Source organism: Tachysurus fulvidraco, chromosome 21 (genome assembly GCF_022655615.1).
Source record: "Tachysurus fulvidraco isolate hzauxx_2018 chromosome 21, HZAU_PFXX_2.0, whole genome shotgun sequence".
Lineage (NCBI taxonomy): Eukaryota > Metazoa > Chordata > Actinopteri > Siluriformes > Bagridae > Tachysurus > Tachysurus fulvidraco.
The window spans coordinates 4990733-5008948 of NC_062538.1; the positions used below are offsets into that span (position 1 = coordinate 4990733).

At 34.7% G+C, this 18216-nt stretch overlaps 2 protein-coding genes across 3 annotated transcripts in view; one reads left to right on the plus strand and one right to left on the minus strand.

The window, feature by feature from the left end:
- Positions 1–1674, plus strand: part of fkbp2 (FKBP prolyl isomerase 2) — a 5736-nt gene extending 4062 nt beyond the window's left edge. The window contains exons 5-6 of the mRNA XM_047805848.1: positions 1279–1314; positions 1475–1674. Coding sequence (XP_047661804.1) covers positions 1279–1314; positions 1475–1536 — 98 coding nt within the window. The 3' untranslated portion in view covers positions 1537–1674. The remainder of the gene's footprint in view (positions 1–1278; positions 1315–1474) is intronic.
- Positions 1675–1698: 24 nt separating this feature from the next.
- ppp1r14ba (protein phosphatase 1, regulatory (inhibitor) subunit 14Ba) lies at positions 1699–12097 on the minus strand. 2 transcript variants are annotated; one of them, XR_003445187.2, is made up of 5 exons: positions 11517–12097; positions 5056–5139; positions 3480–3512; positions 2570–2819; positions 1699–2067 (listed from the first exon to the last, which is right to left on the minus strand). XR_003445187.2 is itself a non-coding variant. In XM_027176773.2 (4 exons), the coding sequence occupies exons 1-4, from the start codon at positions 11706–11708 to the stop codon at positions 2736–2738; spliced, it is 393 nt and encodes a 130-aa protein (XP_027032574.1). In that variant the 5' UTR covers positions 11709–12097; the 3' UTR covers positions 1699–2735. The 2 variants fall into 2 exon arrangements, 1 of the variants encoding a protein (XP_027032574.1); XM_027176773.2 differs by having other exon boundaries at positions 1699–2819.
- Positions 12098–18216: the final 6119 nt, after the last annotated feature.

The following is an 18216-nucleotide window of genomic DNA, read 5'->3' on the forward strand; positions in this document are numbered from 1 at the left end:
TTACAGAGAGCTCTTCGAATCGGAGAGCAGCGAGATGTTTGCATTTTACTGGAGCAGGAAGTTTGTGAATTTGAACACTTTGTACGGAAGCAGCATCGACAGACGAATGACGCTGCAGTCCTGACTTCCTATTTCTTTCTGATCAGGAAGATGTCATCTCAGAGGAGGAAGTTTGTTCCTTAATGCTCACCGATTAATGTGTGAATAAATTGAAAGTATTTAGTTACATAAAACAATTATTAGTAATTAATTAACTATTGTAGCTAAATAATTAATAAATCACTTCAGGGTGTCCTATAATAGGAACATAAACAAATATTTCTTTCCTATTCCAGCATTTTGTATATCAGAAAAATGACATACACCTCTTCATTAATCTATAAATCTATTCTTTTAGATCTGTATAATATCTATATTTATACGTGGTGATGTGAGACATCCACAAAACAGCTAGGTTCCTATTTTCACTCTTAGCTCTAACAGTCATCCAGACAACAGCTTCTCTCTTTTTTTCCTCCAGATTTCTCTTGAAGTTAATAAGACAAAAAAGACGCAGCATGTCCATGGTTAGACTTTCTGGAGGTGAAAGGCCTGACATTGGAGACTCCTTTCATAAACAATAAATAAAAATGCAGAAAGTATCACTTTAATCAAGCGAGAAGTCTTTTCCTTGCAAATCACCAACTCTTAGTATGGAATTATTAAATTCAACATCAAATCTTGACAAAACAGCAGTATCCGTAAAAATATTGCATTTTAAATGATTTGGAAACTTTTACATTTTGACCTGTGTATGTGTGTCTTGTGTAAAAATATAACAAATGGTTCAACATGCCCTGCTGAAAAACGTTTCAATTAGATTTAACAGGAAAAACAGCCAAGCATTGTGTATAGATAGTGTGTGTGTGTGTGTGTGTGTGTGTTTGGGGGGTGGGGGGCAGTTATGCAAGCCAGTGTGTTAAGCACTTTTACTAAACATGAACAGTGTATTGTGTTAGACATCATTTGGCACATGGCTTGTCTGTGATGGGTGGAAAAATGCCTTTAAAAACCCCTTGGCGCTTTTTTTTTTCCTGCTGCATCCTAACAGGGTTTCAGTTTGATGATATTCTTAGACACTGGCCTACTAAACTAGCTTTTTTAAATAAAGACCATAAAACAGTGCTGTACATCACACTGCATAAGGAAAATGTAAACTATGTAATCTAATGCTGGTCATCTCACATCTAGTATACAGTATATTTGCATGTATTTGAACATTTGTGTTCCATGTTTTAGGTTATGGTGACCGAGGAGCCCCACCTAAAATCCCAGGTATGCATTATAACTATAATTATAACCATAAAAACTAATACATATTTATTATTACATATTTGATGCAACCTGAGGACACATTTACTGTAGTATATGCACCACATTATGGACCTCAGCTTTTTTTTTTTTTACTTCTTGTAAATATTCCTTCGTCCTCTAGGTGGAGCCACACTCATCTTCGAAGTGGAGCTGTTAAGCATTGAGAGAAGATCTGATTTATAATGCACAGAATCCGAAGCTTTAATCTGTACCTGCACTGAGGACAGCCAATCACTGCTGCTCTGGAGATTGGTTTAAAGATGAAAAGTCACACTTGTGTACACGTGAAATTCAATAAAACGAGTTAAACAAACAACAAAAACACAATCTCTGTTGGAGGCAGGATTGTTTTCAGCACCATTCTTTATTTTCTTAACAATCTTACTACACACACTTGGATGTGAGAGTGCATACAGTACAGTACATCATTCCAGCAAACAGGGATTGTGTTTACTTCTTATTGTCCAGAAAGTTTGGTTGGATTTGAATTGTTGAGTGGAATAAAAATTTTATTTACAAAAAAAAAGTTTTTTTTTTTTTGAGCAATGACCAATATACTGCTGTCAAACATTTCACTCAATCTGCATATATGGAGCCTGGTTCAAAACCGGCATAAAAAAAAATGCACTCTCAAGGTATTGCTACAGTTCTGATTGATTGAATTTGTTTGACTAGATATTGATATCCTTCTGTTCATAAGCACCCAGAAGCAACCTAGAGCACAAAGCAGAGGATTCTGTGTTTAGTTTGGTTATGACCTAAAAAACCCACTAAATGGAAAAAATCTCAAACACACAAAAAGCCCCGGTTTCCTTGTTCCCCCGTTTCATTTCAAAACATCATAACCTAAGACACTTCATTTATGTAAAACGCTCGACCTGTCGTCTCTAATAGCTGCCGTAGCCCATTTTAAAACAAGTGTTAGTGTATATATAATATATATATATATAAAAAAAACTAATGAGAGCTACATGGACGAAAAAGAAAAAAAAAAAGCAGTAACCTAATTTTCTACTCAATTACAGATGCACAAAGCCATGTCTTATGGCACTTAGTGTTTAAGCATACGAAACTGATGAACAAATAACCATTCCACAACACATCCTGCCCCTTACGGTATGTTTAAGCTAAAAAGGGACACTAGCACACACTCTATGGGAATAATATAGTAAGGAAACAGTAGTGAAAGAAAGTAAGACAGTTGGAGTGATTTAACCTGCAGCTGAGATTGGCTTGGCTGAGCTCCTCGCTCGTCTCCGTTTGACACACTGTAGTGGAGTTGTACGGTCTGTGTGTCCTTCTCCACCGTGTAAGGTTGGAGGAACCGGGTAACAGTAGAGGTGGTCGTGTTGGTGGTGTTGTTGGAGGAGCTGATGGGCGGTTCATGGAGTTATGTCCCCCTTCTTCTGTGGGGTGTTGAGCTTCTGCATGCCTCGAACCTTCTCCAACAGCGCAGCCACAAAGTCCTGCAGGAACGCAATAGCTGGATATAATAGCTGGATATGGTATCTAAGAACCGGACATAGTTTGAGGCATGCAGTTTTCATGCTAAACATATCGCAATAAAAATTACAATAATCGACAGCATCGTTAACCTAAGAAAATAAAAAAATAAATCAATTGCATCATTTCAGGCTTAAGGAGAGAGCAGAAGTGCGTAAAGATATCATTAGTGATTTAGTCAGGAACTGCTTTGGTGGCAGTTGCAATGGAAACTTAATCTGGAATATGATTCTGTGGTAATCTAGAACAGCTTAAAACTACTCCAACACAGTAGTCACCATTTACATCATCTGTGTTAAGAAAATGTATGATTTGACATGTATGCAAACAAGGTTAATATATTCATCCTTTTTTCTCTTTCAGTAAGAACTCATAATTTGGCCATATTGCGTAAATGCAAAATAGAAACATATTCCGGTTCAGAATTATATCGTAAAAAAAATTATACAGTCAAATATTCGGCATGTTACGGCTTGTTGTTCAGCATGTTGTAATCACGAGTTTACCTGAAATCTTTCGCATTCTTAGCTGACTTACTTCACAATAAATTAGATTATAGAATGTATATAAAAGTCAGAGAGTGAGAAAACTGCATCGATAGGATTTATTAAAAATGTACTTACATCGTTAGGTTTGTAACAGTCAACAAGCAGCATCTGGAATAAAAGAACATTTAATAACATTTATTATAGTATTGAATAGAATTTGTTTTCCTTTTTTACAAGACTGATTGCCAGATGCATAGAAAATGCAGAAGAATTCAGTTTCTAGATCAAAGAAAGACAATGAACACCGTCATAAAGGGGATGTGGTAGCTTGGTCATTAAGGTGTTAGAACTACTAATCGGAAGGTCATGAGTTCAAATCCCAGGGCCACCAAGCTACCACTTCTGGGCCCTTGAGCAAGGCCCTTAACCTTCAATTGCTCAGTTGTATAAAATGAGATTAAAAAACTCTGGATAATGGTGTCTGCTAAATGCCATAAATGAAAAGCAGCTTTCCAGACACTACAGAACTCAAGATATAAATTTTAAATGTTATCCCTAATAAGCAAGACAGAGATGATGATGGTGAAGCAAAACTCCCTGAGACCTTGAGAAGAACCAAACTCAAAAGGGAGCCCATCCTCATCTCAGTGACAGCAGATTATAAATAGCTCCAAACTATAACAATGGTCAAAAAATGCCATCTCCCCGTCTCATATCGTATCTGGGAGCTTTTCGTTGCCACCTTCACCATCGGCTTGCTCATGCGCAGTGGTGGCTCAGTGGTTAATGCTCTGGGTTATTCATCAGAAGATCAGACCATGAACCCTTTCTGCTCCAGGGGAGCTATAACACGGCTGACCTCATCTTCGTAACAAACTTATATGTTGGGAGTGGGGGGGATTCACTGAGCTGTAATGTACATGAGGCAAAATATAGTCTTCCTCTGCATTAGGGATATATTAAAAATGTATCATTTATACCATTAAATTATTTATTTTTATTTCTGTAAAGCTGCTTTGTGACAATGTCCATTGAATGAAAATCAAATTTAACTGAATTCAAGGAATGTATTCGGAGGCATGTATTTCCAAAACATGGAACTGGGCAGCAATTTTGGGGAAGTGCTAGCTCTGTGATTAAGATGTTGGACTACTGATTAGAAGGTCCTGAGTTTGAATCCCATAGCCTCTTGATCAAGGCCCTTAATTCTCAACTGCTCAGCTGTATAAGTGAGATAAATTTAAGTCACCACCACAGGATCTCTTTTGAGTCTTTTCAAGGTTTCTTCCTTATGTCATTTCCTTGCTAGTTTTACCTCTAGCTTGCTCATGACGGATTCTAAATCTACATCTTGCTTTCTGCAGAGCTGCTCTGTGTAACAGTAAACCTGCTCTACCAATACAACTGAACTTCCTCAGGATTGATTCTTCAGGCTACCATTTGTTATCAGTTTTCAATCAATATGGCAACCAAATTATAAATAGCGGTATTCTTTAATAATGCAAAATAAAATTCCTAAATGCCGACTGGAACAATAGCCTTCAGACCCCAATGGCAGGAATAATGAAGGTCATAGCTGGTGGGTGGCATTTCTTTTCTTTCTTTTTTTTTTTTTACATAAAGCAAGTCAAAATGTCAAATTAGCATTGGTATGCATGCATAATATTTAGTAAAATATTTCAAGCCAAGGAAATATCTAAAAGGAATGAACCTTCACTCTGATGGCTCTCTCTACATCGTTGGGAAGGTCCAGCAGCTCGTCAACATCGATCTCCAGCTCCGGCACTTCATCTTCCTGCAGTTAGAGAGAACATTTGGACAAAACCATTCAAAATAGACCCCCCAAAAAAAGGCTTAAAGAAGCCACTCATATGAGCAGTTATAAAGATATATTATTGGTATAACAGCATTTTGTTGGTTCAAAAAATAATTAATATTCAGCTGCCCAGTTCCAAGTTTTAGTACTACCTAAAACCTCACATGGCAAAGTGTTAGCAAATACAATGTTTGCTAGTTAGCCAGTCAAGCACAGGAATAAAGACTTAAAGAAAAAACAAGTGTATTATTGTCTTCTAACAAAGGCACTACTCTTAGTTGCTCATGATGCTTGTGCCCTTTTCTATCTTTCCATCTTTTTCTTCTAATATCTTATCATCTTAATCAGTTTAGTTTATAGGTCCTGTCTTTGCATTACATATAAAATGTAAAAGTTACTATACGTGGCTTGTGTTGTAATTTTCTATCATGTTTAACCATGTAGCAATCAATGAGCGTCACTGAGAACTGAAATACATATTCACGTTCTTTTTATTTAATACTTTTCCAGTGCATACTGTATATATTTAATTCAAATCTATATAATATATATAATGCCTTCTAATTTCTGAATTCCAACAAAGACCTAAAAATAATGAAGCTGATGGGGGGAAAAGTATTAGGACAAAAAAAAAAACTTTAAATCATTAATGCAAATCTTGCATTTAAGTTTGTTGTCAATTATTTCGTGGCAAAAAATCATTTGCTTTTTGCATCATTGTGGTTTAATTTTTGATCCATACATCCATACATGATTCTCAAGATGACAAGAATAGAGATTTTACGGTTTCAAATTTTCCTCCATATAAGAGATGACCTGCTTTTCAATGTGTGTAGAATTTCTGTGTGATCAAACCTACCTTCTTTCTCCAAACATGCCAAACTATTATAACTTTTAATTTCTCTCACCTCACATGAGCACAGTTACAAAAGCCTGTTTAGCATCACTGTGATTTGTCTTTAACAGAGGAGACGGATTATTGTTTTCTGTCCGGCTATTTCTAGGTCATCCTCCAACTCCTTTCAAGTGACTTCTGGCTTCTCTCTTACCTTTATTATCGTTAATCCAAGAGCATGTATGCAAAATCTTCAGAGAGAGCAAACTGTTGGGGTTCTACAAACTTTCCACCTGCATATTATAGAACCAAATGTACTTATCAGGATGTTATTGATTTTACTGCAGCTTTGTAGCTTCCATTCATGTGTGGTTTAATAAATTTTACAATTACATTTTTTGTCTGATGCCTGTATGCAAAGCGACTTACATTTTTAGCTCGTTTTGTACAACTGAGCAATTGAGGGTTAAGGGCCTTGCTCAGGGGCCAAACAGTGTCAGCTTGTTGGACTTGGGATTCAAATTAATGACCCTCCAATCAGCAGACCAACACCACAATAGGCTACCACATCTCACATACCAATAAATGTTGTCCTTGAGATATCTAGGAAGCTCCTTAAGCTTCACCATGATGCTGCTTGTTGAAACCTTCCCAACCGGTGACATCATTAGCACTAGCAATTAGCACTTACTTTGAAGGATGTTTATACAGATATTTGATATTATACTGTGTATTTAACCTTAAAATACGTTAGAATGAAAGAAATAAATAGAAATAAAATACGCATTCTATATGTTTCCTTAAGGATTAGTGACTAAATGAGAATGAGGAACCAAAATCGTACGGTTGTGACAGCTAGGTGTCCACAAACATTTGGCTATACAGTGTACATTCTATTATATTACGTTGTTTTGCTTTTTTTTTGTCTATAAAGTATGACCTAACTGTATGAGATCATGTCTTAATTTAGTGTCTTATCCCTTTGTTTTTCTTTGGTCTGATGAAAAGTACATACACAGATTTTTCATAGCCAATTCTCTACGGTCTTTGTCCCCGATTTCCTACTAATACAAAACAGGACGGACTAAAAACCGGTGTGTGTGTGTAAGAGACACCATGACCCTCATCCCCTTCCTGTCTACATGAAGGACACAATGTGTTCGGTGTGTTCCCTTTTTTCTGCAAACACAGCCACGGCTTTACTGTGACATCAATAGCACTCTTCAACCCTATAGCTGGAGAAAGTGCGATAGCAACGATGTCACAAATCCAGTCATTAGCCATTTCCCCGTCTCTGCCTTTCACTCTTTGTTGAATCTGCAAGCTCTTTCAGATTTGTGAGATTGCCTTTCCCTCTAAATCTTCACAGCTTTCAAGGACAGCTGTTATCACACCTGGATTTAAATCACACTTTCTGTCCATCACACACACACACACACGTTTCTATGTATTCAGTATACAATACTGTACATTAACAATGAGTAAAGAGTAAAGAATGACATCGGGATGGAAAAAAAAAGCTGATCCCCCCACACAGTCTTTTAATACACATAATTAGATCATAGATCAATTGAGTTCAATTATAAGGGTCAAAGTTGTTTTTTTTACCCAGGTTGGCAGGAATAGCATGGGACTTGTGAGCACATTGCAGCCTCAAATTGTGTAACTGTGTGCGTGTTGGGCAGTGAGATTTTATATACATGTGTATTATACTGTACATGAGACTTTTTCACCTAACCAAACTTGAAAGGAGTTAAAAAAATAAATTAATTAATATTCGCTTACGATTTAAAAATCATACACATTAACAACTCTCCTAAACACAAACACACACCAAAGGTGAAACACTTCACTAGTATTCTAGTTAGTTAATAGTTAGTATGTTAAAGTCAGCTTTCTGGTAGTTACCTGCTTGTTAGAAGCACAGATTTTCAGTTGAAAATAAAATCTTTAGATGTACTTGCAGCATTACGGTTCATATCTTCCCTTCTGAAGCTTTTTTTTACCTCATGCAACTTTCACCTAGCAAATGACTGATTTGTTAAATGACTGACCACCCTGAAAATGTCTACTTTTCCCTGTGAATCCTGGATGCTTCACTTTAATTAAATTTATTTAATTTTATTTGTTGAAATCTCAAAATCCTAACTTGTTATTTAGAATCATGAATTTTAAAGGCAAATCCTACATAGTAATTTAAGCCATTTGTTAAATATGTATGCAAATATCAAATATTATTGATTATTTATTTCAAATATTAACATGCATGTAACATTTTGTAATGTTATTTCATTATAATGTTATCATTAATAAAAATTAGCTTCATGTAACCACCGTTTTCTATTTAATAAATGTAGAATTAAAAAATCCCGAGCTCTTTTCCCACATGAATGATCACGGAGCTAAAAAGCGGAATGTTTCTCAGGCTTGTTAGATGACTAAAGGCAGATATGAAAGCTTTTTTTTTCTTCCAATGTGCAAACATTAAGGTTTAAAAAAAAAACTCAGTGAAAAACCTCATCCTAATAAAAACAAAAATACAATAAGTCTACAGTGCTTCCTAAAGGATTATAATGTTAAATTGCTGCTAATAAAACACAGCATTGTCACATAATTTTGAAATATAAAAGTAAAATAATTCTCAGGAAGGAAATTCCAAACAAAGAAAATAGCATCATGAAGCTCTAAATCAAAATCAAGTTGTGAGCGGTTTAGATATTTCTGTCTCTGGATCTTTGATGTATTGTTCATAAGAGTGCAAGAGTGTTAAGCGAGAAATCAGAAAAGTAACCATGTGAGAGCAGTTTAAAAAGAATTCCCACTGAGTTGTTTTGCTCCACATCACCATTATACCGATTTGGCTGGAGCTGCAGCTTAATGATGTGCGCGCACACACACACACACACACACACACACACACACACACACTTTTACACTTAATTTGCTCTGTTGGAAACTCTGTTTTTAACTCTAATCAATTACTGGCCATAAAAGTTATTTTCAGGGCAATTTCTTCTAGCATTATATTAACTTTAATACATAAAGGATTTTATTATTGGTTCTTTAGAGCACATGCAGTATGCATTACAGAATGCATTATGTACTGAACTGTATTGTAACACACACACACACACACACACACTTATATATATATATATATATATATATATATATATATATATATATATATATATATATATATATATATATATATATATATATATATATATATATATATATATATACACACACACACACGTTTTTTTTTTTAAATAGGATCCACAACTCGATGATCAGCATGTGCAATGACAAACTCACCCACAATGCTGCTATTTCTGAAGTGCCTAATTTTTTTGTACTGTGAAAAACCAAATGAGTCATAGCGGAATACAGCCGTAATGAGGGGAACAGATATTTGCAGGCCAAATGATGGCCTTCTCCCAAACCTTTTGTCTGTGTAAATTTCTCATTGTTATGCCTTTAACTGAACTACATCTGACATTATATACAGTAGAGTTCTGATTTGTTGACTAAACTAGAAAAACATTTCTGGAACTAGAGCAATAGCATCTCCTGTCAGATATCATGACTAATAATATCACCGATTACATTTATTCATTCAGCAGGCACTCATTCAAAGCAGACAAGAAGCTGGCCTTGCACCATGGCCCAGGAGTCGTTTACTGGTGAGCTTGGGATTTATTATTTTTGTTTAATTATTTACTTAGAAATATAATCGCTAAGCAACCACCGAGGAAAGATTGTTCAGGTTAAGAGAAAAATAACAAGTCTGGATACTGGCCTGGATTTACAAGACAAAGATTACACAAGTGGACACAAATTGTCTTAATGCCTTTCAGCACTGATCCTCTGATATTTGAAGAGACTTGGCTGGAGTAATAGTTTCAGATCAGATCAAGTCTCGTCTGACACTCAGAGCTTTAATGACTATATAACAGTATCAGTGCTGGCTGGCGATATTGTTAGAGTGGGGAGCTAAATTATAATATCTATCAACAGCTGTGCAATAAAATTATTAAGGCTAAGCAATGTATCACACCACAAAGTCTTGATTGATGACATAATAAGAATAATGCTATTTCACTGGCTTCATGCCATGTTTCCTTTAAATACCAAACATACCCATTCATACAAAAATCCCACTAACTGTTCCTGATGTTGATCCTTTTAAAAGTAACTTGTACTTTTGACAGTTTGTGATCTAGTCTACATAAGTGTAAAAAATAAATAAATAAAATAAACCAGGATAAAAAAAGAAAATATATATAAAATCCATAAATATAGGTTTATTACACACATGCCTGTATTTCATGTGCACATCTTCAGTTACAGATACATCAGCAGACATGGATGAAAAAGATCAACCCAAAATGTGCAAGTAATGACCAGATATGAGGACCACTCAATGTATAAGCTGCATAAACCTACAGTCTGGGCTAAAAAAACAACAAAAAAACTGCCTCTGCCTTAACACTTCTTTTCTACTTCTGTGTATTTCATTGTTGGTGCTGCTGCTGCTCTCGATCACACAAAGACAAAAACCAAAACCGCTTACCGCAGCGTTCATGACAGGAAAAAAGCATCCTGAGCTCTAAATTGTGCCCAAAATAAATGCTTTGTGTTATATAAGTAAAAACTGTATTTTTGGCTGAACGTCCCGGTGCTTACCTGGAACAGTGAGTGAGAGTTATCTAAGGAGTACCGGGACTTATCTAAGGCACAGGGCCCAGCAGCATGGTTTAATGTCTTACACAAGCACAAAAAAAAATTCAAAGAGTTCAAAAGTGCAGTCAGTGAGAACAAAGCTCTGTTCATGACAATAATCTGGGTCGGAATTGTTTGCCCACTATTTCCACCAAGCTTTGCATATCCGAACAGATGACATCATCTCTGGCTGCAGGGGGGCTTCTTAAAAAAAAAAAAAAAAATCCACAAAGAAAAGCAGAATCTCTAGCTTCACAAGCACGTGCACATTAAACCATCATTGATCAGACAGATCTATAGGTATAAAGGCTTGAAGTGACTGTTTTAGCTTATTGACTGATACTTAAATAGTAAAGATGCTGAACCTGTTCATAAAAAACACCCATAATGTAAGGAAAGAAGTTGAACTGTATTTAGGTAGCACTGTCATGCATTGATGATATATTAGAGGTTTTGACCTGGATATCATGAATGATTATTATTAGTGACCTGAAAAGCAGGATCATGGTTTTGCTCATCACCTGCATGGTCACCTTTGTTTTATGGCTTTGTCTGGAGTTGGACGTCGCCACGCCCTTCTATATACCTCCAAATAACAGAACACATGCATAAACGTCAGAAATAATCAAACCGAGATTCGATTGAAATATTTCTGTTTACAGAAATAACATATAAAGAACCAAAAGGCCTAACATTTGATTATGAATCAGATGAGACAAGGAGATCTGAGGATCTTTCTAACAAAGGATTCACCCAGTGCCAAAGTGATGCTGATGATCAGTGCATCATTTCCTACCTCGCAGTCGTATAAATTCATTAACTGGCTAACTATCCACTCCTCCAAATTCAGCCTCCTCCTCAGCTCCTTTCGGTCATATTTCACGGTCACGCGCCCTTGTTTCTGGGGAACCTCTTCTTCGGTACCGGGAGGCGTCTGGAAATAGACCCGGGGCTGAGCGCTTGATTCCGGGCTCGTTACCGCCGCCATTGTCCTGTGAGCTCCACAAGCTTGAACAAAATCGGCTGAGATTCAAAGATCGATTTTTTTTTTTCACGACGGTTTAAACACAGCTCAATCGATCAATTATTCAGCTAATCAATCAATCAATCAATCAATCAATCAATCAATCAATCAATCAATCAATCAATGTCCTTCTCTTCTTCTACTATGCGCATCACCATCTCTATTGCGCACAGGCTTTATAAATAAATCCAAGAGCTTCCAACGGCTTCCTATTGAAAAACGAGTGGCGTGTTTGTATCGTGCGTCTGCAGATTGCACACAAAGCGTGAGATTATCTCGCCGGTGAAGTGTTTGACACGTGAAAGTCCATCTTGCAGAATCCGGCTCACGGCGTCTCAGCTCGTGGCTTGTGGGCGTCTCCAAGTGACTGTGCGTCACCAAAAAAAAAAATCATCAGTTCATCTAATGTTCAGGTTCTACCTGACTTGTATACATGTTTCGACTAGCAAAAGTGAATATCTGTGTAATATCTTGTATAAACACGTTTTATTCGTTTTATTTCAAATGTTTTCTTTATCCACATACTTAAACCACCCCCCATACTTTGTTCTCATTTGGTCTCTTCCACCAAATCCAATTTTTTCCATGTCTCATCTAGTCCATGGCGCGCGCCTCTAACTCCACTTAGCTTCTTTTCAATCAAATTTACATCGTGTTAGCAGGTTCAACTTCATTTAACTCACTGAATAGATGACTAGCCTTCTACTTTTTTTTTTTTTTTTTTTTTACTAGACTCAGTGTGTCTTTGCTTCTCTTTCTGAAATGGAAACAGCTTTTCCTAATGGAGCTGTTTGTGTAGAAAGTAAACCAAAAAAAAAAAAAAAAAAAAAAAAGGAAGTAATGTAATATATATGTAATATATGTAAAATTAAATATAACATTTTCTTTGACATACACTAAAATTTTATTCACACATTAGTCTTGCTGAATTTTGATACTTTTCTTTAAACAATGGATATCAGTCAATTACAATTTTTAAAATGGATTTTAAAATGTATTAATAAAAATGAAAACTGAAAAAATAAAACTTCTAATTAAACATGTCGTTGATTGCATACTTAATAAAAACAAATATCTAGTGGTTGGATGAATTAAAATTAAAATCTTCATTTTACTTATAAAAGATTACACAACAGCTTGTTGGATTTATTTATTTATTTATTTATTTATTTATTCATTCATCCTTTAATACATTAATATGCCCTTTTCATTCTAAAATCTATTCTAAGTGCATAAAGAAATAACATTTTGAGAAAGTACAGTACTTCTTTTTTGAGCTTCCACATTTAGGGATAGGAATGGATATGAATGAATTTCTATATAAATGAATGAGTATAAATGAATGGATCTACATAAATGAATTTCTATTTCAAGTACAGTTCATAAGCTTAATAAAAACCTGCATAGAATGTGTCATCACATAAACTACTCTGAGAATACATTTCCAATCATACAATAGTTGAATTTAAAAAAGAAAGAAAGAATCATACTATTGCTGTTTTGAACAATTTTATTACAATAGTTTAAGAGAAGTGAATGAGAGTGTGTATGTGCCCTGCGATGGGTTGGCACTCCGTCCAGGGTATATCCTGCCTTAGAAAGCGGTAGAAAATGAGTGAGTGAGTGAGGGAGAGTTTAAGAGAAGACATATTAAAGATTCTAGAAATCTAAAAAAAACTTTAAATGAACTAATTAACTCTTTCTTGTCTTACTATGTGTACTTTAAAGAAGCACTGCATCAGTATATTAGCACTGGATGTTTCTCAATACCGTGCCTTGAAGAAGTATTGACCTCCTAAAGTTTATGTGGGCATGTGGTAGCCTAGTGGTTAAGGTGTTTGGCTACCAATCTGAAGTTTGTGAGTGCAATCTCCACCATGCTGCAGCTGTTGGGCCTCTGAGCAAGGCCCTTAATCCTCAGTTGTAGAAAAAAATTAGATAATTTAAGTCACTCTCAATAAGGGCATCTGCTAAATGCTGTAAATGAAGTGTATTTATATTGAATAGTACTGTAAGTGTATTACTATTACTTCTATTCGATCTTGGTGCTGCAATTAACACTATAAATAACAACATTTTCCTAGATTGCTTACAAAATTTCACAGGTATTCAGGGACAGGCATTAAGATGGTTTACTGTAGATCTTACCTCTCTGATCGATAACATTTTGTAAATGGAGAACTATCCAGTTTAATGCCATTGAAATATCGAGTCCCACAAGGGTTAGATTTAGGACCGCTGCTTTTCTCAGACACATGCTTCTCTTTGGGAAAATCATTAGAAGACATGGGATAAGCTATATCTCATATTAATCCAGATAAAATATCAAAATTGTCCAGGTTAACCGAGTGCGTTATAGGTATCAAAGATTAGACGACCTGTAATTTTCTATTTCCATAAGACAGAGATATTACTCATCGATCTGAAAACCAGTACACATAAGCTTCTATCTAGAGGGATGTACTGTCAGTTCTAGCTTGACAATGTAAGACCTAGATGTTATATTAGACAGCAACTTGTCTTTTGAAAATTATATTGCCTATATTACAGCCTTCTTCCACCTTAGAAATATTGCCAAGGTAAGAAACATCCTATCTGTATCTGATGCTGGGAAGTCTAGACTGGACTATTGTAATGCATTACTAGATGGTTGTCCTGTGTCTTTAATAAATAATCTACAGTTAGTATAAAATGCAGAGGCCAGAGTTCTTACCAGGACAGGAAAATATGTGCTCCAGTAGATACACATTATTATGTAGTTCTGGTAAATGTTATAAACAGCAGCTATGCTAATTCCTCTCCATTTGCTTCTGTTTTCTAGCCATCCCTTGGTACGCAGAGATTGTGCCAGATTGTGTTCTGCGTCTTGAAGATTTCCTACCTTCACTGAGAAGAGGCCAATTGACAATTGTCAGACTGTATATGACTGTAGAAAGGACATTATTCATAATAACACTCTTTGGTGTTCTGTATATTTATAATCACAGCCTCCAGTGTCACCCAAATAAGGATGAGGTTCTCTTCTGCGTCTGGTTCTTCTCAAGGTTTCTTTGTCCTCCATCTAAGGGAGTTTTTCCTTGCCACAGTTGCTCCATACAAACACATTTAAAGAAAAGTCTAATATTAATCTTGAATCTTTGCATAAATCTTTTTATAATTTTAACCTTTTTGTACTTTTTCCAACATTTGTTATGTTCTTATGTTCTGTAAAGGTGCTTTAAGACAATGTCCATTGTTGAAGGTGCTATACAAATAAAATGAAATTCGAATGTTGAATAGATCATATGACAATATATGTATCTATTTAATATATAAATATATTTAATGTGTATATATATATATATATATATATATATATATATATATATATATATATATATATATATATATATATATATATATATAATTTTGTCACTTTTAAGAATTAATTCAGATTTTTTTACAGCAAGTGGGGTAAATACTTCAATCATTAATACTTATACAAGCATTTTTTATTTTGTCGATTTTTGACGCTCATCGTTACTTGACATGACTAATTATGTGACAACAAATTGAGGGGTTTTACAACATGTGGAGGTGAATACTTATGCAATCCTTGCAGTTTTTTGGTAAATAATTTTGCACCTTATGTTATATCCAAATGAGAAATGAGTTAGGGATACACAATCCTGTACACAGACTTTGTTAATTATTTGTTAAAGTATACTTTATACTATACAGTTATTCCATGCATTCTCCATTGTGTTCAGTATAGATAAATCAGCGGGGTGATATATTTTCCAAAGACAAAAATATTTTACTCCTGTGCCAGTGGAGAAGCACTGACAGCAAGTTAGTAGAATCTGTCAAAAAATGTGTGATGTAGTCAGAGCAAATGTCAAACAGACTAAAACACACACTCGCATACACACACAAAAGCCCTGATTCTAACTCCTTATGGTTTTGCTCTGTGTGTGAAAATCAAATAAATGCAGACAGTTCTATCCCTAAAGACAAAGGACTTGAAAAAAGTTGCCAACTCTGGGGCTTGGCTGAGGGCCTGAGGCAGCAGACTAAACATTATGTGACCAGAGCTAATGCTAAGGGGTTGCTTTGGCAATGTGTGAATCCTGCTAACTTTTCAGACACCATTAGTAGTAGAAAAAAATCTTTCACTTTGTTGAAAAATCTGTGTGTAGCTGTTGAGAAAAGAACATTAATCAATTAATCAATTTCTGAATCAATTAATTTAATTTCTCACAATCCATAATGCGGGAGGAAGAAATATTGCATAAAGTGGCACAACTGAGTAAGACTACTGTATCTACTGTACACCTGATATTTTGTCACTGTCACTGAGAGATGAAGAGAAGACAATGTTTAATTGCATCTGAAGCAAAGCTGATTTCTTTCTAGATTTGGTTGACTATCTGAAGCATTCAATGTGCCAGGCGTAATGACTATGGATACAGAGTATATGCTGTATGCAAAAAGATGCTCAGGTAGTACAGGAGTGAATGCATTTCTATTTTGTAGTCTACTCCAGTTGTATTGACAATTCTGATTAGGAAATGACAACCTCTGAGAAATGTGCTCGAAACACTCTTAAAAGCATTGGGGAATCTATGTGGCACTGCAGAGACAGGCTTGCCAGATACCAATTCCTTTTTCTCTGGCATGCCAGTCTTGAAAAACAACCGGCCTTCTCTACTAACAGACAGCCTACAATCAAACTGCTACTGAAATGCTGTAGATAAAGAGATACCAGTACTTTAAGTCTGTCGAATGTAATCACTTTTCTCATGAGACTCATGTTTAAAAAGTGCATATAGTGTATATAGAAAAATTGTTTAAAATATTTTCTGTATCAATTATTTGAAATATTTTTGTAACATTTTTGTGTATATTTTTGTAACATTTAGGTGTATAGAAAGTGAAGAAAATTGTTTGTTTATGTAGTGTAAAACATTGTGTCTATAGAATATTTAAAATAATTTGTGTTTGTAAAAACTGTAAAAAAAAATGTAAGTAAAGATAAAGTATAATATTGCAGATGTTGAGTATGTAAAATATTGTATATATAAATAATATATGCAACCAATTTTTGTGTATTGAAAGTGTAAAATATTGTATGTATAAATATTGTAACATATCATTTGTATAGAAAGTGCAAAAATATTAATGTATGAATTTTACAGTCTTAATCAAAGTTTTAATTGTTTTGCATTTTGATTAGATAATTTAAAATTGTAACTAAGTAAATAATAAATATCGTAAAGCATTGTATATATATATATATATATATATATATATATATATATATATATATATATATATATATATATATAAAAATATTGCATCTTTGGAAAATGTAAAATAGATAATTGTAACTATATTTTTGTGTATTGATAATGTAAATTATTGTATGTTTAAATATGTCTAAGTATTAGAAAGTGTAAAAAACTATCTATATAGTCTAGATTGTATAAAAAGTGTAAAATAGTGTATAGATCATTTAAAATGTATTCATCTATAGAACGTGCATTTTCTATAGATAGTTTAAAATATTATGTATGTTATGAAGCATTGTGTGTATATCAGAATTAGAATCAGAATCAGGTTTATTGGCCAAATGTGTTGGCATATACAAGGAATTTGGTTCCAGCTGTTTGTGACTCTTAGAGTCCAGAAAAGAAGGGTGGCTCCAACATTCACATTTTATTGCAGAGCAACAAGTCCATGCATCAGTCTATATAACTTGCATTGGAGCAGGTCTTGGTGGGAGAGCTTGAGGTGTATCCTTTTCCCAGGTGAGTCTGGGTTCTCAAATTTTGCAGCCACACATTCCTTTCAGAGTAAGTATCCAGTATGAGTATGAGGGTTTCAGGGTAAGGTTGGCATAATGTGTGTATCATATTACAATTATTAAGTAGTAATAAAATCATTATTATTCTGTCTTAAAGCAAATTGCATAGACCAAACCATGGAGACATGAAATTTGGTAACAGATAGTATTATGGCTTAGGAAATGTAGTAGTAGTAGTAGTAGCAGTAGTAGTAGTAGTAGTAGTAGTAGTAGTAGTAGTAGTAGTAGTAGTAGTAGTAGTAGTAGTAGTAGTAGTAGTACTTCAATTATACTGAAACAAATGTTTGCTAGGAGCCAATCAGCTCTCAGGTATTTTTACGTGGGAACATTTCTGTATATGTTTTCCTGTAGAGGTGTATAGTGTATAGATGATTTAAATATTGTGTGTGTGTATTATAAAGCATATATACAGTATAAAGTGTATTTTTTTTATAGATAGTCTTAAGCCTTGTGTGTTTAAATATTGTAAAATATTGTATGCACTAATCAATTACACTAAAAAAAAAAATGTTTGCTATCAGCCAATCAGGTCTTAGCAGACATTTGACGCGCGAACGTTTTTTCCAAACTGTTCTAGAACTAATAGAATCAGAGCTATTATGAAGTTTCGTATGAGCTCACAAAGCT

Coding starts and splice junctions, on each gene's coding strand:
- ppp1r14ba (XM_027176773.2), bottom strand. CDS start 11,708: ATGGCGGCGGTAACGAGCCCGGAATCAAGCGCTCAGCCCCGGGTCTAT. Junction 3,513..5,055: donor AGAGAGCCATCAGAGTGAAG/GTTCATTCCTTT, acceptor CTTTTATTCCAG/ATGCTGCTTGTTGACTGTTA. Junction 2,820..3,479: donor ACTGTTACAAACCTAACGAT/GTAAGTACATTT, acceptor GCGTTCCTGCAG/GACTTTGTGGCTGCGCTGTT.